Raw genomic sequence first — 22,967 nt, 5'->3', positions numbered from 1 at the left:
GTTTTGTAAGCCACCTCCTTTCTTGATGGACTACATTTTCTAAGGACTCTCCCAATGAATCTCAACCTGGTACCCGCCTTACCAACAATTAATTTTATATGATCATTCCACTTCAAATACTCCCAGATATTTTACAGAAGTAACTGCTACCAGTGTTTGTTCCGCTATCATATAATCATACAATAAAGGATCCTTCTTTCTATGTATTCGCAATACATTACATTTGTCTATGTTAAGGGTCAGTTGCCACTCCCTGCACCAAGTGCCTATCCGCTGCAGATCTTCCTGCATTTCGCTACAATTTTCTAATGCTGCAACTTCTCTGTATACTACAGAATCATTCGCGAAAAGCCACATGGAACTTCCAACACTATCTACTAGGTCATTTATATATATTGTGAAAAGCAATGGTCCCGTAATACTCCCCTGTGGCACGCCAGAGGTTACTTTAACGTCTGTAGACGTCTCTCCATTGATAACAACATGCTGTGTTCTGTTTGCTAAAAACTCTTCAATCCAGCCACACAGCTGGTCTGATATTCCGTAGGCTCTTACTTTGTTTATCAGGCGACAGTGCGGAACTGTATCGAACGCCTTCCGGAAGTCAAGAAAAATAGCATCTACCTGGGAGTTTGTATCTAATATTTTCTGGGTCTCATGAACTAATAAAGCGAGTTGGGTCTCACACGATCGCTGTTTCCGGAATCCATGTTGATTCCTACATAGTAGATTCTGGGTTTCCAAAAACGACATGATACTCGAGCAAAAAACATGTTCTAAAATTCTACAAGAGATCGACGTCAGAGATATAGGTCTATAGTTTTGCGCATCTGCTCGACGACCCTTCTTGAAGACTGGGACTATCTGTGCTCTTTTCCAATCATTTGGAACCCTCCGTTCCTCTAGAGACTTGCGGTACACGGCTGTTAGAAGGGGGGCAAGTTCTTTCGCGTACTCTGTGTAGAATCGAATTGAGTGATTCCAGTTGCTTTTCTATTCCTTGGACACTTATTTCGATGTCAGCCATTTTTTCGTTTGTGCGAGGATTTAGAGAAGGAACTGCAGTGCGGTCTTCCTCTGTGAAACAGCTTTGGAAAAAGGTGTTTAGTATTTCAGTTTTACGCGTGTCATCCTCTGTTTCAATGCCATCATCATCCCGTAGTGTCTGGATATGCTGTTTCGAGCCACTTACTGATTTAACGTAAGACCAGAACTTCCTAGGATTTTCTGTCAAGTCGGTACATAGAATTTGTCCTTATGGAGAATTACAGAAGTGTCATTGACGTGCGTGCCGTTTCAGCCACGTCGCTGTCGTGTTGGAAGCAGACTTGCCCCAGTTCCATTTCTCCAAGTTCGAAAAGAAAAACTATGCAATCATCATCTGGGCATAACACTCAGAAGTAACCGTCAGCTGCCCTATTGTTCTCTTCGAATAATCACGGGCCAGTAACGCCAGTTTTGGATAATACACACCAAACAGTCGCACGTTATGGTCTCCGGAGTTCGTACCACTGTTCTATCGCACGGTTTGTTTATTCACGCGTCCAAACGAATGAAAATGTATCTCGCCACTAAAGAATACAAGGGTGTCACGAGGCAGGTTTCCGATCAAGGCTTCATCGCGTTTTTTTGTGAAACAAAATCTCGTGGACTAAATGTGTGCACCATCGTCAGTTGAGGATGAAATTCCAAGTCTTTGCGAAAAATTCGTCTCTCTATGCGATCAGAAATCTGCAAGAGCAGCTGCATGTTTGCGTGCAGACCGCACCCTTAACTTTCTCGACGTATTTCGGTGGCTCTTGACAGTCGTGGTCTCTCTTTCCGCACACTAGCAGTATCCGTAAACGTATTCACCCAGATGACAATCTAGTTTCGATCAGGAACACGAACTGCAGGCGCGATATGAAACTGTTCTCTGAATGCACTTTTGGGGCGTTTTCCAACATCTGCGACACCATGTGTTTCATACTACATTACTGGTCTCAGCGTCATCTACGTCTCTTCGGAAGTTTTTAAACGTTAATAAGAGTCGCCCTGTATGTGTTATATTAATAGCTAACTAATTACGGCTTATTGTGTCTGTCTGGCAGAGTTTAGTGTCATTCTGAATGTTGCGTATATACACGTCTGCTCTACCGGTAACGAAGTACTTCTTATGTGCTGTCACTCTGTAATGAAGATCTAATGACCTCATTCTGTTTAGGTCTTTTCAAGCGTATACTTATATTTGAAATGTGGAGGTAATTTATCTGCTTTTTATCGTATTAATTGCCACTATCCAAAGCAACTGGATAGCGGAAGAGCAGCAGTTACACCAGATTGCAGAGATGTACACGTTCATTAATTACTTTGCGTGCCATGTGCGGTTCTGCATCTGTGCCAGCCCAGCACTGTGAAGCTAATTACTCACACATTAGACATTCGCGGCCGCACACAAGTTCTTCAACTCGCGACTTAATTGCTTGCAGGAATTACTGTGTCATTGTAATAGGGCTCTGTAACACTATAATGTATGTATGCTTCGCCATTATAAAACTTTCTGAATTAACATATGTAAGACATTTTCTGCATATATCAGGCAGACATACATCTACAAACTGCTGCAATTTGTGTGTTGCAGAGCCGCTCGAAGAGCCAGCTAGCGAGCAACAGCCGGAGCAAAATGAAGACGCTGACGATGAAGAAGGTAAGGCGGTGTGAAATTTTTCTGTCACTCTGCGAGACCTTTATTTGATACGCCACACATTGTTTACTCATTGACTTGCCTGCCATTTTTGGTCCCTTTTACTTTATAAATGAATTGTCATTGGCTAGCACATTTTAACACAAATTAAAATTTCGTTGACTACATTTAGGGTACTCTTTATAAATGTTCTATTTTTCATACAAAACGGTTGTTTCAACTGCGTCTCACTTCACTGGTGAATTTAAAATGTTTCACGAGGGTCACTCCAAAAGAAATGCACACTATTTTTGTAAAAATACAATTTACATTCTGCGTGTGTGAAAGCTTTACAGTGTGTAGATACATCCTTCCCGCTTGTTTTCAAACTTAGTTCAACCTGTTCCCGTGAGTGGCGCCGTCACAGCATGTCTCCAAGATGGCTGCTAGACTTGACAATCGTCAGAAGCAGCGTGCTGTCATAGAATTCCTGTGCTGTGAAAACGAGACAGTGGGAAACATCCAAAAGAGGTTGAAAAAGGTGTATGGAGATGCTGCTGTCGATCGCAGTACAGTTAGTCGGTGGGCAAGCAGGTTACGTGATGAAAGCGGGCACGGCGATATTGAGGATTGTCCGCGCAGCGGCAGGTCTCGTATTGCACACGCTCCAGAAAATGTGCAGAGAGTTAATGAATTGGTGTCTGCCGACAGACGCATCACAGTGAACGAATTGTCGCGCTACGTTGGGATAGGGGAAGGAAGTGTTTGCAGAATACTGAAAGTGTTGGCGTTAAAAAAGGTTTGTGCCAGGTGGGTTCCCAGGATGATGACAGTGGCTCACAAAGAAACAAGAAAAACGCTATGCAGCGAACTCTTAGAACAGTACGAGAATGGTGGAGATGAGTTTCTTGGAAGAATTGTGACAGGTGATGAAACATGGCTCCATCATTTTTCACCAGAGACGAAGAGGGAATCAATGGAGTGGCATCATGCAAATTCACTCAAGAAAAAAAAATTCAAAACCACACCTTCTGCTGTAAAAGCTATGGCATTGGTGTTTTTCGATCCCGAAGGGCTCTTTCTTGTGGACATCGTGCCAAGTGGAACCACCATAAGTTCTGATGCATATGTGACGACACTGAAGAAACTTCAAGCTCGACTGAATCGTTTTCGACCACATCGGCAAAAGCAGGATGTTTTGCTGTTGCATGACAATGCACGGCCACATGTCAGTCAAAAAACCATGGAAGCGATCACAAAACTCGGATGGACAATACTGAAACATCTGCCTTACAGTCCTGACCTGGTTCCATGTGATATCATCTGTCTGGGTAACTTAAAGACTCTTCGTGGAACAAGGTTTGAAAATGATAACTCCCTTGTGCACGCTGCCAAACAGTGGCTCCAACAGGTTGGTCCAGAATTTTACCGTGTGGGCATACAGGTGCTGGTTCCAAGATGGCTTAAGGCAGTTGAGAGGGATGGAAATTACGTGGAGAAATAAAAATATTGTTCCTAAATGATGTATCTACACACTGTAAAACTTTAAAACATGTAGAATAAAAGATGGATTTTTTAAAAAAATAGTGTGCATTTCTTTTGGAGTGACCCTCGTATATTGCTAGTGATGCAGATATTGTGATTCAGTCCAGTAGACATACACCAGCAGTAGTAATAGCAAATGAAATTTTCACTGTGTCTTATGGAAGAAAGTTGCTTTGTGTTGTGTATTTCCACGTGTTAATAATGAAATGGGGTAATGTTGCAAGTCAGTACCATAGCCAAACATTAACATACTATTTGCATAGAACCATCCAGTGAGGCACACACTCAGCATTTGTGTGTACATGTTTTTAAAAAGTTGGCATACTGATGACAGCACCACAATACATTTCACCCCATTGTGAACATTCCACAGTGACAACTAGTCAGAATTTGAAAACAACAGCAGCATTCATAAGTGTAGCATTAGAAGTAAGACAGACCTCCACTATTAACAAATAAAATGACTTTGACACAGACAGGTACAAATTATACAGCCACAGAAACATTTCGTTTCTTCCATGGTGAATTAAAGCAGGTGATACATGACAAAAGCAATAATAAAAACAAACAGAAAATAATCTTTGTATGTAGATGTCTTTAGGTATTATGTGTATTTCAAGTGTCAGTTGTACTTGGATTAAGCACAGTGAAAGTAGAAGCTGTAAATGATCAGCAAGTTGGTACACATTCACTAAAAAAAAAATTTAAAAAAAATTATTTGTGAAACAGTTGTGCTGTGGGGAAATATGATGATGATACATGGAATATGAAAATAACTGACCACCGGGGGGGATGCCTTTCGTCACTGTTTCAGTAATTATTTATTATTTTTGCAACCTAGGTTTTGAGTTATTAGCTTATTAGCGTATTATCTAGCTTTACTGACAAACATAAACAAAGCAAAGCATTTACAGTGCTCAAAGATATCAACTGCTAATACTATACCTAGAAAATAATACATTCACTATCATAGAATATTAAAGTACATTGTTTCCAGATCCATTTATAGTGGGGAACAACTTAAGAAAGATGAATGAATAATTTCTCAAGTTCAGCAATATCAAAGAGTTCAGAGTAAATGAATTCTGGTTGCCCATGCAGCAGCTGTTCAGGATGGTTCTTGTGGTGCTCCTTGATATGCAGAATTTCAAGCAGACACAATTTCTGTCCTCTATACCCAAAATGCAGTATTTGTACATTTGCTACATAATTGTGTCTAATGTCCAGACATTGCTATCCTCAGTTGCATAACAACTGCAGCTTCCTACCTCTGAGCTGTTGTTTGAGTCCAGAATTTAGACACAGTTCTGTTATGACAAGCCAAATGTTCATTGGAGGCAGAGATGGTGTCAGAAGTGCCTCACAGAAGCGTAATAAGATCACTCTTGTTCTCTGTAGACATAAGTGATTTGATGAATATGATGAGCAGTAATCTGTGCTGTTTCTGATGATGCTTTAGTGTACAGGAAAGTGTCATATTTGTGTGACTAAGTATACAATATGATTAGGATAGTATTTCTGTTCGGTGTGATGAATGGTAGCTTGCTCTAAATGAGAGAAAATGTAACTTAATAAAATGAGTAAATAAAACAATCTTATAATTTTCAAATCGGTGGTGTGCTGCTTAACACAGTTGTGTCAATTAAATATCTAGGTATACTGTTGCAGAACAATATGTAATGGAATGATATCAATTGCAGGAAAGGCGAATGGTACACTTTAATTTATGGAGAGAATTATGGGAAAGTTGAGCTCATCTATAAAGAAGGCTGTGCTCAGAAACTTTGTCTCATTTTCAATACTACTAAAATATTTTGGATCCCCACCAGATCACATTAAAAGGAGACACTGAAGCAATGCAGAGACGTGCTGCTAGATTTGTTACTGGTAGGTTTGATCAACATGCATTATGGAAATGCTCCATGAACTCAAATTGGAATCCCCGAAAGGGAAGAAGTCTTCGCACAAAACATGATAGACAAAGTTTAGAGACAGGCATTTGGAACAGACTGCTGAACTATCCTACTGTCACGAACATACAGGGTGAGCACAAAGTGTTGCCCTGATTATAAAAATTTATAACAGAGTAACCATTTGACATAATAAGTTACATTTGATGCTGTTACATAGGTTAGTGGTACTATTTTTTTTTTTTTTTTTTTTTTTTTAAAGGACCAAGCCTCTTGATAGCTTGGAAAATGTCGAGGCGATATCCCAGTTCCCGCCAGGTGTTTCGTAACATGTGTTCTGTCACAGTACCCACTGCAGCTTGTATCCTAGCCTTCAGTTTGTCAACATCAGCAACTGAATGACAAAGACTCTGTCCTTGATATAGCCCCAGAAAAAAAAGTCAAGGGCCGTAATGTCTGGAGAGCGGGGTGGCCAGGGTGTTGGACCGTTCCTTCCAATCCACTGATCCGGACATTACACCCCTCTCCAGACATTACGTCCGTTGACTTTTTTTCTGGCACTATATCAAGGACAGAGTCTTCGTCACATCAGTCGCTGATGTAGGTACTGTGACGAAACACCTGGCAGGAACTGAAATACCGCCTTGACATTCTCCGAACTACCAAGGGAGCACACGTTGAGGTTTACTAAAGTAAGTAGTCTTTAAAAGAAATTAGTAACACTAATCTATGTAATGGCATTAAATGTAAATTATTATGTCAAACGGTTATTCTGTAATAAATTGTTATAATCAGGGCAAGACTTTGTGCTCACCCTGTACATCTGGTGTACGGACCGTGAAGACAAGGTAAGATCAATTAGGACTCATACAGAGGTGCATAGACAGTCGTTTTCCCCCTTGCTCCATTTTCGATGGTGGAAGAGAGGAAAATAGCACAAGTTACCCTCTGCCATTCCCTGATGTCATAGCATATATGTAGATGTAGATGTCCTCAGAGTCTTTCACGGTGGTACGCTTTGATAAAACCTTCTCAGTCTACAAGCCACATCATTTGGAATGAAACACTAGATATTTCGGTAGCTATCTCCACCATCATCATCAGGAGTTAAAATCGCTGACTGCCGGGACTGGCACAGTATTCTGCATACACAGAGCTAATGGCGCGTCTGGAAATTTTCGGAGAGGGATGGAGTGGTGCATGCTGGAGGGTAGTTGGGCAGCTCAGCAGCGACATCTCGCTGTGCGACAGAGTGACGTCATATCACGTGAAGTGCCACGGTTGAAACTGCTGCTCACGTGTCCGTAGAAGCATCAAGCTTACATCTTCGCTTTCGCTCAACGTTCAAAGCCCGCCACCGTGCCCTACTAAGTGTGTACCTGCTGTCTCTTTTAAGGGGCTCCGGAACACCCTATACTTGCAATGTTAAAATAACACTTATAAATTACATCTTTCCTCACAAAGTATTTGAGGTAGGAAGTTGAACTTTTTACAGATTATTTATTGGAATATGGGCTACAACTTAACACAGGGATTTTACAAAATTTTAGTTCAGTTATTAAAGACGATTTTTTTTTCAATTGTAATGAAAATTCACAACATTTTTTTGCAATTTTTTATTTATATATTCAAAAATATACAGTTTTTTGGAAAAAGGCTGTGTTAAATTATGCAGAAGGTACTGTGTAACATTTACTGAAAGTTTGAAACAAATATGTTTGGAAGATCCTTAGAAAACATGTAATTACTATGAGAAAATAAAAGTTTTGGGAATCGAGCGACAAAGATTGGATTAACTTTTTAGTGCATTCCCGGTCCATAGGATGGATTATCTTCATCCTCTGCAAACTCCTCCTCCAGCTTCCTCTTGTTCCTCCTCCTGTTTACTCTTGCTTGTATTTCTAGACTCTTTACAGCTCTGTCTGCAGCCCAAAGGCGTTCCTTGTCTAAAGCAAGCATCGCTCGTTGTTGTGTTCGTAGATTTTGCTACCATTTTCTTCAGTTGCAGTTACTGCAACACTGTTCCAAAAGGTGGTCGTGTATGAATTATCACATTTCAGTTGTATTTCACTAGCAAGTCTTACGTGCTTTATTATGGAGAGTTCCAGACCAACTTCACTACAATGAATACATCTTACACAGTTTGAAAAAATTCCTTTGAGAACCGACATATCAAATATTTCATTCACATCCGATTCGCCCATAAAACATTCATAGTTTTCACTCATCGAACCAAGCTTCTTCTGTGAAGTATTTTCTTTCCGACTTTGACTGCTATGGGCAGGTGTACTTGAGAGGTTAGGTTCACTCACTTGGTTATCGTCGTTATTGTTTACAGTAATAACACATACCTTTGGCTTTCCAACATTTCTCCTTTTCTTAAAAGCCTTCAGAGGATTTCTAATAACTTTACTTTTACTCATTATTATACTTCAACAAAACAGAGACTCAAGAAACAGAATTAATTACGAATATTTTCGAGATAACGACAGAGTAAATAAACATGAAACAATCGACAGTCACACCAGCGATATATATTGAACCATCACAGGTTAGCCACAACACATACTTTATCTCACATCACTAAAATGTACCTGATGAACAGGGACGTTAATAATAACACCATTTGACAGCAGTTTAACAGCGCCACAGTGGGTCACGCCCATGTAGAACACATTTCAAAAAAAATTTGAAAATAGTTGTAGTCTTCGAAATTGAATAAATTATATATCTATTAAAAGGTAATAGTCTGCAGATTCAGAAAACGCAAAAAAGTAAAAATTGAACTTTTCATGATTTTGAGCCTTTCTGGAGCCCCTTAAAGTTGTTTTCAGCTGCTTTTTTGATAATAGAATCCCAGTACAAAGGTGTTTGAGCCAAAAGTGTCGTCTTTCCAAATTGTATTTTATGCCCGTTTCCTAGGCAGTGTTCTGGCACGGTCGGCTTCTCAAGTTCCCTTTGTTTGATACGTTGCGAGTGCTCTGCACACCTCTTGGCAGCAGTGAGAATGGTTTGACCTATGTAATTGCCATGGCATCGACAGGGGACATCATATATATCAGGAACAGGAAAACCTACGTCATGTTCAACAGAGCGTAATGTATCTCTTATCTTGGAGATAGACCAGAGCACTGTCTCAGCCCATATCTCTTGAGGACACATCCTATCCTGCTAGTAGTTGCTGCAGAGTATGGAAGGAGTGGAGCTGGCTCGGCCTCTTCCTCTAATACACAAGGCATCTTTCACAGTAATCTGCCGCTGCAGTTTAGTGCATATATGACTCGTGATGGACCAACAAACATGAGTGTCTGCAGACTTCGTTGTAGTATGACATACGGATATGTGTGCTCGCACTAAGTAACAGCGTCACCAATGTATTTAATAGTAATGACAGCGACATATAAATGTGTCAGCTCATTTTAGGTTGACATGGCCTAATAGCCATAGCATCTTCACTTGATAATGGCCTAAGGTCGAAATTGCAATTGTGAAATAAAGAAAGTGTTACAGTCACTGGCATAAATATGATGTCTTTTATAAAGTTCTACATAACTGTGGATCCCAAGTATAAAAAGTTTCATCAGCAGAGTTGTAAGTTTTAGCAATTTCTGTCTTGCTGTAACAACTTCCTCAGAACACACGGTTCAAGTGCTCAAATGCAGGCTTTAGACGGTTATCGTCAGAGATAATTTTGCCCTGTGTACTAACATTTTAGGACCAATTTCTTGTGTACAGGGTGGTGAAAACTGTTGACGTTCAAGTACCAGTCTGTGAGCGTAGATTTCCTGTACACTGAATGGCTGAGCCAACTTCAAGCTTTTCACTTGACTAAAACATCCGAGAAGGTTGGCATCCCTCTCCAACTCCATAGCAAATTTAATCTTCAGATGGACACCGTTCGTGTGGTTGATAAACATCTGCAGTGCAGGTGTCAATATAGATGTAGCAGACATAGAAATACTGTACTCTGGCTACAGTGAACAAAACTCTCTCTACTTCAAATACTGGTGATCAAGGAGCAACACAAGAACCTTCCTCAGCAGCTGCTGAGTAAACAGACAGACTTCATTCCTCTCCACTCCTTGATACTGCCAGGCGTAACTGACTGCCCCGTCCATTTTTGTTAAATTACCAGTACTTCAATGTAATATTTTATGATCGAACGCCTCTGTAGCTGAATGGTTAGCATCACTGTCTTTGTTGCCGAAGGACCCAGGTTTGATTCCCCGTACCTCCTCCAATCTTTTTGGAAAGTACGAAAGTCTCGTACGGGGTACACTCAGCCCTTGTGAGGCAAATTGAGAAGCTGCTTGAATGAAGAAGCAGGGTCATCACCAGGATTCTCTGCTGGCAACAACAGCTGGAAGGACCGGTGACGTGCTGATAATAATCATCGATCACTCGTCATATTCCCCCGTAGGCAACAGTTGGCCAATAGGAACAGACCTAAGATCTAATACATGGGTAGAGTTTACATTTTTTTGTGTTTATGTATGATTATGTAGGTATATTTTTGTATATTTGCTACCTACCATTAATTTATTTGATGACTGTAAACTCGTTGCTTTGTTTGTGTTTGTACCAGTATGCATGATTACTTCTTAGCCAGTAACACTAGGCAATGACTAATCCAGAACCTAGATTGAAAAAAAATTGGCGATTGCATAGATTTAAAATTCTCACGTATCCACTATAACGTCTTCAGACTGATTACTACAATGGAAATGGAAATTCTTACTATTAAAACCAATCAAAAATACATCATGAATTCATATTACCAAAACATTAACAGTAAATAAATAATGGTTGTGGAGCAACTAGCACTTAGTACCATATATACTTGCACAGTAAATTACAAATGAAACATCCGATAGCACAAAATATTTTAGCCAAATGGAACCACAAAAAAGTGTTCCCAAGAAAAGTTTCAGGAAAGCAGGACATTTAGGAAAAGAAGCGGTGCTGCCACATAGCGAATGGACTTCCTAGGTCAGTCATGCTTCTAAGCAATATTTTAGGATGGGTTTCAGGATTGTGTCCTTTGTAGACTGATTGAATTTTACCAGTGAACCAAAGCCTGTTGCCCTCTTTACCTATGGCTGAGCCTATCTAATCATTTCATTTAATACACCCACAGACTGTTACATCAGGTATTTGTACAAGTTGACTCATTCATATTATAGCCATAGGATACCAAAGATTTTTGCATTTTGTAGAGTTCACAATTTTAAATTAGTGAACACCTCAAGCTAGCTGTCAATTCGTACATCATTTTTAAATCTTATTGAGGCGTGACTGTGTATTTTCTGCAGCTTTTTTCAGGTAGTACTTCATTCTAGATAACTTTTCAGTGTCTTCTTATGTGCGGTTTGAAGTAATATACCCCCCTCCTCCATACCATTGAATGTCGCAATTAACATACTGTAATTGACCGTATGAAAAAGCTGCTGCAAACATTCTATTGCCATGTAGTATGGAAGTCAGAGGTATTCTATTAGGTAACGACGGTTCATCTAGACTGTACTAGACATTCTTGTGTTTTCCATATGATCCAAAACAAGAGGAACACTGACATTTCTATAGTTAGATGGATACTGCAAATAACGAAATTCCATTTTCACAAACATATAGAAATATGTTTATGTATGTATATTTTTTGTTAATGGCAAACCTTTCACAGTTTGTCTTGGTTCTATGTAGTACTGCAGTTTCTGTATTCCTACTGTTATTGTGGTTTAAGATGAAGAAGATGATGAGGAAGAAGATGCAGAAGATGAGGGCAGCACAGCTATATCAGAGCAGTCATTTCAGTTCATGGACTTCATGAAAAGGTGAGTAGAGTTTTTGTGCTGGAAGAAATAGTTGCTTTTAGGGCAACAGATAAGACATGATCTCTTTGAGGATGTCACCATTGAAACTGGCATCAGTGACCATGAGACAGTTGTGGCTGCATTGATTATCAAAGTGTGACTTATTGAAAGCCATTGATTAAAGCAGTTGGGTTGATGCAGTATTTCTCAGTTTTCGAAAAGCGTTAGTCTTAGTACCACACTTACGTTTGTTATTGGAAGTACAAGAAAAGTATGCGACTCTATTGAGAATTTCTCGGTATGGAAGGAGCAGCATGTTATCTTGGCTGGAAAGTGTGTCATTGCTTTCTTAATTTCATTTCTACTCTCTTTCTTTCAAATGTCGCTGCTAGTATGTTCACACAGTCAAATAACTATCAGGTCACATACTTACATTATTATTATTGTTGTTCTTATTATCATTATTGTTAGTCATCAGCCTTTTGAGAGGTTTGGTGTGGCCCGCCACAAATGCCTCTCTAGTGCCAGCCTGTTTGTCACAGAGTGGTACTTACACTCAATGTCTGCAGTTATTTGTGGGATGTATTCAGATCTCTGTGATTAGGGTACTTGTCATGACATTTCCTTGTTACTCCCTGAAATCTTAACTCATGTCCTTTCATTGTATTCCTTCTTCCTGTCCGTGTTAACCATACGTTCCTTTCCTCGCAGATTGTGCAGAGAACCTCCTCATTCCTTACCTTATCAATCCATGTAATTTCCTTATCAATCCGCATAATTTCCAACATCCTTCTGTGGCACCACATCCCAAACATTTCAATTCTGTTCTTTCCCATTTTCCCACAGTCCATATTTCACTACCGTATAATGCTGTGCTCCAAATTTTCATTCTGAGAAATTTCTTCCTCAAATTGAGGCCAATGTTTGATACTAGTAGAATTCATTTGGCCAGGAATGCCCTGTTCATCTTGTGTTAGTCCCCTTTTTATGTGTTCTTTTGCCCCCATGTCCTTAGTCACCAAATTTGGTATTAAGTTTCTCACTGACCTGTACTCTTCATTATTTCTACAATTGTTCGATTTACTTACAGTAAATATTCTGTAATCATTCAACAGTTCATTCGATTCAACAGGCCCTGTAATTCATCATCACATACACTAAGAATTTCGAGTCAGCAGCAAATCTTATCCTGAATTTTACTCCCATTCCTGATCTTTGTGTTTTCTGTGATGCTGTGAATGTATCGTGAAGAATGAAAGCTGATTCATTATCAGTTATAAATAATTGCTGATGTAAGTTTCTATTTGTGATAAAAAATACATTTTGTGGTCTTAATATTTGTATCCTATCTAATTTATCCAAAAATAGTAATTTGACACGAGTACGATAAGCTGGTACATTTTTTGTGGATTGTTATCCTTACGACAGCAGCACATCAGCAATGGTGACAGCAATGTTAAATTACCAAATTGCAATTCTATTTGGTACTTACCACAAGTGCAGGATGTGTTCCTCCAATTTTTTGGGGTTGAGTTACTTGACAGTTATGTTTCCAACTTCCATTTATGCAAGCAAGCATTAATCTTCATAGTGAGTAACCGTGGCAAACAGTGGTGCAGTGACCTCTTCCACGTGGTGTTATGAAGCGTGTTATATAGTGTGTCATTATGTAAGAATCAGTACAATACATTGCATTCTTATAAATTTGGTCACAATTAATTTCATTACATCACAGCGTTTTACAAAGTTATTCACACAACAAATTATTCACCTTTTGTGTTTAAAATCAATAGTTATTATACCCTTTTTTTAAACTCACTTTGATTGGTCAAAAACCTGTGCTTGTTACATTAATCACAGTCTGGGTTTCTTTAATCTGCATCCTACTGCAGGCTGTCTACGTGGACGAGGAAAAAAAATTCCCGGATTTCCCGGTTAAAAATACTTTCTCCCGGAAGAAAATACGCTTTTTCCATGTTAAGTAACAGTATACTTTTACTCGAACTGTAAAATTTATCAATCCTTTCAATGGTTGTGACTTTATACACCGGTGCACAATTTCCCGGCACTTTAGAAAACGAAACTCAGGGGAAAAAAACACGTTTTGGAAAGATGTCTGATGTGCAGCAACATGTACACTACATATTTTCGTATTACGAAACTATAAATTCGAATTCCACCAATCACCACACGTTTCTTTCCGAAGGATTGAAATCGAGATTGTGATGCGGTTTTGTAAGCCAGTCGTAGCTCATGTCAAGCTCTCTCGCCAGCCGATGACAGCGGATATTCAGAGCATAGGACACGTGATGTAGTCAGCGAACAGCATCACAGTCAAGTAGCGCGAACACACAAATAGGAAAACGTAATGGGTTTAAATTGATATACATAGTGTCGCTACAACAAAAGAAAAGCTTTTACATATAGTATTGGTCTCTAAAATTAATAAGCTGCAAGAGAAGCTAAGCTTTCACACATAATGTTGATCTTTTCTGTGCGTGTGAAGATACATCACAAAAATGCGCCAGTAAAATTTTTGACAATGACATAAATGTCTGATCTTCTGGGCTCGAAAGTATTTTAAATGGCCGTCCTCAAAGATTTGATTTTTGTGGGAGAGTCAAACACTCTGTGATTTAAGAAATTCATCGGACATTCGCGCACAGAGTTCATCTTGTGTGAAAGGCAATTTACTTTACTTGAAAGGTACGTTTCTCAAACAACCATTCGGAATATTTTCCCGCGACCTGTTAGAAATAGATTCGTTTCAGCAGTTGCGCCAGATGACAGAGATGACAGGCGTCACCGCGCTTGCGCAGCTAGGATGACGCAGGAAGCCCGTACGTTCGCACGTGTAAAACATTAAAAGGTCTTACATTATGTCACAAAAGAAACAAGACATTAGAGGATACTCAAAGAGCATGGGAATTTTGTGAACCATACTAAAATGCATAATTCGGCTTAAAGTGCACATTCGTATGTCCAGATTCAGATGTAAATATTCTTGGGGTACCAGTACCGTATTATCTCATGTTTGGTTCTTTATTATGGCATAATAACCATACGTGCTAGAAGATGAAAACGTGAACTTGAAATGCAGCAAACAGTTGAAACTAGCCAATTGTGTGGAATTAAACACTTTGTTTCAAATAAATTGACTGCCTCAGCAGAAAAGATTAATGAAAGTCAAATTTCTTTGACAAACCGACAAAAATAACTTCATTGTTCTGCAAGGCGATTAACGCTTGTCTGTCAGAAAGGTGGAAACAAAATAAAATCTGAAGCTAATAACGTATTTTAGCCTTCCGTAATTATGTGCATGTATTTTAATTCACTTTATAGCTCCCGGCCACAGAAATCCGTTTTGTTTTCATTTCACGTGAGAGCAATAAACGAAGAACAAACAGCAAAATCACTTAACATAAACGTAAACACGGGTCACGTGGAGACTACCACCTCCTCACTACAACTCCGACTGACGTGTGCATGATGTTCGGATCTACGATATTTTCGGACCGGGCCAATATTAAATAGTGGCGCTCCCCCTCCATCGAGCGTTTGAGGTAGGACGCCAAAAATTTAAAAAATCATTTTTCAAAAATATCTTCATTTTGTAGCGCACGTCTTTCTGAAGAGTCTGATACATACAACATATATGTTCGAGGGAACGTAAGACATGTTATTTGGTCTTAAGTGTGCCGAAGTGCAGTGCCACGCCTCTTCACCCAGCATTCTTCCATTGCACGTCTCTGTAATTTGCTCTGTGGAATTCAAACTTGTAATATTTTGTAACGGGTGCCATCAAACTATATTCAGGCCAGTGGAAGTTTAAATGTCCTGTGGTGCCTCTCCTGCTCCCAGTCGGCCGGTTTGACATCCTGCCCCTCTTTAAAAAAATTTCCAGAACAAGAACTCTTCAGAAAACTTGGGGTCTTTACTGCCTATTAGCTAATAACTTGCTGTTTTGTGTGACATATTAAATATAGGATACATAAAACGAGTAAGGACAAGAGACAAGCAAGACAGTACACATTTCTTTAATCCATAAGTCCTAGCTTTTTTTCTCTCTAATCTTGCCACAGCTTTATATGGCGTATTTTCCTTTTTGGGAAAGAATCTATTACCTGATCAAAGTACGTAAACGTTTTGCTACATGAAAAAACGATGTGTAGTTGTGTAATACTAGATAAACTGTTATTAATACAAATAGTACCAAGACTGGTGTGGTTTCTCGATATGATTACGTGTATTTTGTCACTGTTTGCTAGATAAAACGAAACAGGCCTGCCCAATATTGCAGCAGTTGTTACACACACCAAATAAACGAGACTGTTTTGGCACAAATGGTCATTTTTATAACACGACAGAATATAATTCACGACAATGCCTATTAGGCCCACTACAAACAAAAAGCCTTATGTTAGGAAATAGTTTCACATTTCATCCATACTCTCTAGCTTCTGAAGCATGAGATCGAAAAGTAGTAGTACGAATTTTTTATATAAATTTAAATCGTCATATGCTTCCGTAATTTATGTGAGTCCCCGTTTCCTCTCCTTCCTCGTTCTAACAAACAATCTTGTCATCACTAATTCTGTAACTATTCCTGCCAGTGTCAAAATTTATTCTCTGATTAACTTCACTAACCCTGCCACAATCACCGGTTTAGTTATCCCGCATTTATTCTCCGGTTAAGCTTTAGTACGTGTTCGTACAACGCGTTTTCCGCGATACTCCCAGAATAGAACTTTAGCGGCTGCTAGCCGAGGACTGTATAGCTGTCCCTTAAGTGGTGCAGCGATCTGGCCAAAAATTTTCTGTCAAAAATTCATTTTCTTGGATACACGGAGAAGACAACAATTAATCTTGGTTGCCTGTTATTCCTGTTACTCGTTTATTTCCACTCTGGCAGTCTCAATTAATGGAATTCGCTAGTAATTATAAAAGCGCTCATCATTTGCAAACCCAGTCGACCACATAAACAACGATTGTCATTCACCCTTTCAACTTCATTCGCTCAGCTCGTATAGACCCGTCCCCTTTTGTCTGCAGGGTTTTTTTTTTTTTTTTTTTTTTTTTTTTTTTTTTTTTTTTTTTTTTCCTAAATGCGACGGGGATTCCCGTGGCAGATACATCACGTACACTATGAACGCATTCAGAAATCAACTTAGAATTTGGTAAAAAATGTTCAAAAACCAACAGGGATGCGTTCAAAATCATATGAGTGATCGATAGACCAACGTGCGCTGGGTGCTAGGCGCTTTGTGAAACAAGGTCTTTTTCCTCAATAATGTGAATTTGGCGCCCCTCCCCCATGAAACTGCCGCCTGGGGGCAGATAGCCCGGTTTGCCTCCGCCCCCTACTTCCGGGCCTGTTGCGCATACGTGGATCTGGCATCTTAGACACATCAGCAAGATTTTTCCAGATAGAATCTCGCTGCTTGCTGAAATTGCTTATGCAGCTAACTGCCACACTTCTGTAGCCAGAAGCGGGAGAAGGTACTACTCATACGCGACTCAACTGCACTTGCGCCTAAGCTCGCTAGCAACCGCTCAAATGAATCAAATGTAAACAGTTGTGACGTCACGCTCATCGGAGGCAATTTGTTGTTATTAAACATTTCAGTCTTCGTAAAGCCTTGAACAAATTTTGCTGTTGGCAGACGCTTGTATGAGCGCTGTGTTTTGTTCTCGTATATGGTGCATTTCCTTTGCAACTCAAGTTTTTTTTTTTTTCTCTCGTTCGTGTTTTATTGCTGCAATGGCGAGATACAGTAATATTCTTTGTTAGAGTATTGGTTCTTACCAGTCAAAGTTACAAAAATTTAACTCAAAACTGAAAAAATGAAACATTCCAGGAATTCTAAAAAATTCCCGGGTTTTTCCCGGTTTTCTCCCGGATGAAAAAATTTCCGGGTTTTTCCCGGTTTTCTCCCGGATGAAAAAATTCCCGGGTTTTTCCCGGTTGTCCCGGGTCGTATACACCCTGTACTATAATGAGCTCTAACATATTTCAGTGTTAGCATTTTTTATTCTTAAACAATTTAGTTTTCCTAAACAATATGACTTTATGCATAAAACATGCTGAACTTAATGACTGAGCAATGAGTTATACATTGCTGAAGTAGTAACAATGTCCAAATATGGAAAATTATATATTTCTCATGTAAAATTAAATTAATAACCTGATAAACTGCCAATTATATATATTTGGCAAATCACACACGAACTTAGTCATTGGATCCTTCTTAATATGTTGGTAGTGGTCAGTTCATTAGTTCCTATTGTATTGATATAGCTAAATGCTTTCATATCAAGGTTCAAAAATTCTTCTCATATACACATTTGAATGTTCAGCATTCATTGCTGTATGTTGCAGGGAACTTTTTAAAATAAAGATGGAAATTTATGATATAAAATCTAAAATTGCAGTACTGAGCGAGGTGGCGCAGTGGTTAGCACACTGGACTCGCATTTGGGAGGACGACGGTTCGATCCTGCCTCCGGCCATCCTGATTTAGTTTTTCCGTGATTTCCCTAAATCGCTGCAGGCAAATGCCGGGATGGTTCCTTGGAAATGGCATGGCCGACTTCCTTGCCCCTCCTTCCCTAATCAGATGAGACCGATGACCTCGCTGTTTGGTCTCTTCCCCCGAACAATCCAATCCAATCTAAAATTGCAACTGCTTTTGAATCTGTTTTTACCTCCAAACATTTTATTTTGCAGAGATGTTTAAAATTGCCAGCTCTCTTCATCTCTTATCCGTTAATGTCTCGCAGGTTTGCACATCCAAATGTGGTGCAATCGTGCACAATAGTGCTGTCAGAGTTTGACCGGAACACTCCGACAGTGAACCACAGCGCCCTCAAAATCCTGCACCGCATAGGCTGGGATTGCAAGATGTACGTGCTCCTCTTTCAGGTGTCGCTCTTCCGCATCTTCCAGAGAGTGCTGGACTCCAGCCTGCCTGAACACAAGGTAAGAGGCACTGCCTCTCCGTCCTGGGGTCTTTCTCTACTTTGTAACTTTCCCCACCCTATCCTCCTTTTCAGTTTGAGGAAGGAAATGTCAGTTCTGAAAACTAGGAATAATTTATTTTATTTTAGTTTTTTTATTTTATTATTATTTTTTTCACTTTTAAATTTGTCTCTTGGATGTACCAGAATTTTGCCTACAGAAGGTAAGTACTGCTTAGTCATTTTGTTACTTTGTAATTTTATAGTGCATGAGGTAGGGTTATCCACATGTAGTGGAAATAGAGTACATATTTTCATAGCAATGATTGAAAATACTATAGGATATTTATTTTCACTGGCAGATTTCCCAGGCCATCACATCCTGATCCCACCAAAATCCACTTTGGAGTACATCTTTTGTCATTCGGTACTGTCCTGGTCTTGAACGTATTAATCAACTACTTCCACAATGCCATGAGAGGTCCATTCTATCCCACCCTTCCTAGAGTAGCCTTTCGTCAACCCTGCCCTCCAATCTCCGCAGTACCCAGGTCAGATCCTATGCTCCTTCTGCACCTGTGAACCCACACAGTGCCTCCTAGCCCTGGACCATACCCACTATGCACCCTCCTACCATCACCTTCACCAGCCCTATAACTGACAAAACATATACTACTAAAGGGAGATCCACTTGTGAAATAACATGTGTTGTGTACCAACTGTTAAGTTCACCCTTTTTACTTTGGCATGACTGTCACCAGTTTATCAGTTGGGATGAATGGGCATATGCAGCCAGTGTATGCTGGCATCACACAATACTCTGTTGGAGAACATGCTCTACAGCACAACACTTTTGGCCTCACTGCCTGTTTCACCACACGTGTCAGGGGAGTTCGGTAGATTCACCTCGGTGCTCTGCGAACCACACACATACACTGTGAGCTGTGGGACACTTTGCATTGTCCTGCTGCTAGCTGCCATTGTGTTAAGATAAAACAAACTGCGTATAGGGGTGGACATAGTTCCCAAGGATAGATGCACAGTTGTATTGATCCATTATGCTTTCCAGAGTGACGAGTTCACCCAGGAAATGCCATAAAAACATTCCCCAGATCATAACACTCCCTCCTCCGGCTAAGTCCATTTTGATGATTGTTACATGGTGTTTGGTTTCAGATATTTCACACCAATGGAGGATAAAATGGGACTCATCTGAAAAGGCCACCTGTTGCCACTCACTAGATGTCCAGTTATGGTACAAATTCCAGCTTTCATCGCCAGTGAATAGCAGTCAGCATGGGTGCATGAACCAGGCACTTCCTACAGAGGCCCGTATGCAGTGACAGTCATTGAGGACACACTATTGGTAGCCCATTGGTTCATCTGGGCAGTCACGTATTCGACAGTTGCACGTCTGTACCCATCTCGGCATCCATTTTTTACACCTATCATCAGTGGCCCATGATGTACCACAGTTTTCTCGGCGCCAATTATGGACAGCAGCATTTTGCCATTCCAGTATGCAAACACTTTACAAACTTATCTATCTCAGAAATGCTTCCACATGTGGACATCAGATAAATCATTCCATTTCCACATTACAACAATGACTGCACTGTCTCCTACATTCCCTAGATGCACTTCATACACCCTCCAGTGCTAGTGCTGCCCCCCCCCCCCCCCCACCTTTCCCCCCAACCATTTGTGAGTGGTTACTGCACACTGACAGGGTGGTGGTCACATTAATGTGACTGGACCTTGTATCCTCTTTCGAAAAGTACCAGTGTAATCAAGGAAATGTTAAGCTTCCAGTAGGAGAACTGTTTAGTATAACTGTAACTCCTCCCCCCCCTCCCCTTTCCATTTAGTAGGTTTATTTATAACATACTTGATTAGATTGAGGTGGATTGATAATGAACAGCATTAATCAGTATAGTGATAATTTATTGTTAATAATGGTATATAGATTAGTTTTCTACAGTTTCTTTGTGATGTGTTAATGTATACCAAGGACTTATTCAACACTCGTAACTGTTCTCATTCTTGATGGTGCAATTTCCTATTAGAATAATCAGAAATGGCATAGCCATTGGATGAATACTGTTTAAGTGTACTGTGAGATTGTAGTCTACATTTTCACATTTGTTGTTCAGTTTCAGACCAGAGCGTCAAATCAGTAACAGTGAAATAAAAAAATTAAAAGAAACCTTGCTTTATTTACTTCTTCTTGCGTAACTTTAGCTAACAACATGAAAATAAACACATTACCAGTGAAATAATCTTACTACCATTAAATATTCCTTTTACCACTTGTGTGATCAGGAAGGGGGCTTCATTCTTTTATCTATTTGTTAATAAATTCAATGAACACCACATCTACATGATGTAAAAACTGAACACTACCATAGTGTGATTCTTACTGCTGTCTGATTTAATTTTATCTTTACGACCATTGCCTGTTCATTTCTTTAAACGACATCAGACAGAATTTCAGAAAATAAATTCCAGAATAATATTCCTACTTGGTTTTGTTTGCTGTAAATTCCGACAACATAACCAACATTACAAAGCAGGATTATGTTTGATTTAAAAGAATTGCTGTTATATTTTTCTTTAAGACACAGACAGTGCAATGTTTACATACATTACACGGGAGGGAAAAAGGGGAGGAGTTGAGGGGGAGGGGGGAGTCTTTTCCACATTATAATATTTCTTCTACAATAATCATTTAAGAATATAAATGTCTTTTTAATTTTTCCTTTTTCACAAATTATTGTCCAAAAAATTATTCTGTATGTCATTGGTCAACTGATACCATTTATTGGCTAATGACTACGCTCAGTCCTCCCAGCTTCCACTTGCAGTTACCATCTTTCCCATTATAGGGTGCCACCAGCATCTCTCTCATTTTATCGCTTGGTCAGTACAAATTACTGAGTGTTATGAAAGAAAAGACAATACTCACGTAGCAAAACCTATCTTGTAAGGTGGAACTGTAGATTGTTAGCATGAGAAAAATGAAGATAGAAATGAATATGAGCAGGCTGTACTGGTCCCTTAAAACACAATCAACAAAACACAAAGAATAAATCAATGAATGTTCTCTGTGCAGTGATAATTACAGTGAATTTAACAACTATCTGTTTGTGAAATAATTTTTTTAAAGGTCAGTGACTTTCTGATGCATATGTTGTCAGTGGTCACCTTGCTCGTGTTGAGACAATTTTCATCTTGTTCTACTTGTGTCTCTCGTAGTGTTACTCATGCCAGCCTAAGTCATCTTCACCTCCCTGATTTTACCTATATCATCATGTTCCCCATCCCTGTATTTCAATACCTACACTCCAGGCAACATTCTCCTGCTACGTGTTTACATGTATTAATACAGGGTGTTTCAAAAATGACCGGTATATTTGAAACGGCAATAAAAACTAAACGAGCAGCGATAGAAATACACCGTTTGTTGCAATATGCTTGGGACAACAGTACATTTTCAGGCGGACAAACTTTCGAAATTACAGTAGTTACAATTTTCAACAACAGATGGCGCTGCAAGTGATGTGAAAGATATAGAAGACAACGCAGTCTGTGGGTGCGCCATTCTGTATGTCGTCTTTCTGCTGTAAGCGTGTGCTGTTCACAACGTGCAAGTGTGCTGTAGACAACATGGTTTATTCCTTAGAACAGAGGATTTTTCTGGTGTTGGAATTCCACCGCCTAGATCACAGTGTTGTTGCAACAAGACGAAGTTTTCAACGGAGGTTTAATGTAACCAAAGGACCGAAAAGCGATACAATAAAGGATCTGTTTGAAAAATTTCAACGGACTGGGAACGTGACGGATGAACGTGCTGGAAAGGTAGGGCGACTGCATACGGCAACCACAGAGGGCAACGCGCAGCTAGTGCAGCAGGTGATCCAACTGCGGCCTCGGGTTTCCGTTCGCCGTGTTGCAGCTGTGGTCTAAATGACGCCAACGTCCACGTATTGTCTCATGCGCCAGAGTTTACACCTCTATCCATACAAAATTCAAACGTGGCAACCCCTCAGCGCCGCTACCATTGCTGCACGAGAGACATTCGCT

At 39.8% G+C, this 22,967-nt stretch overlaps 1 protein-coding gene across 1 annotated transcript in view; it reads left to right on the top strand.

The window, feature by feature from the left end:
- Positions 1-22,967, top strand: part of LOC126428133 (protein timeless homolog) — a 483,403-nt gene that overhangs the window by 422,131 nt on the left and 38,305 nt on the right. The window contains exons 16-18 of the mRNA XM_050090036.1: positions 2,621-2,686; positions 11,858-11,948; positions 18,708-18,906. Coding sequence (XP_049945993.1) covers positions 2,621-2,686; positions 11,858-11,948; positions 18,708-18,906 — 356 coding nt within the window. The remainder of the gene's footprint in view (positions 1-2,620; positions 2,687-11,857; positions 11,949-18,707; positions 18,907-22,967) is intronic.

The sequence above is a fragment of the Schistocerca serialis genome, chromosome 12, assembly GCF_023864345.2.
Source record: "Schistocerca serialis cubense isolate TAMUIC-IGC-003099 chromosome 12, iqSchSeri2.2, whole genome shotgun sequence".
In the NCBI taxonomy this organism is placed as follows: Eukaryota; Metazoa; Arthropoda; class Insecta; order Orthoptera; family Acrididae; genus Schistocerca; species Schistocerca serialis.
The sequence above is the reverse complement of the archived record's forward strand: the minus strand, read 5'-3'. Positions and strand labels throughout refer to the sequence as shown.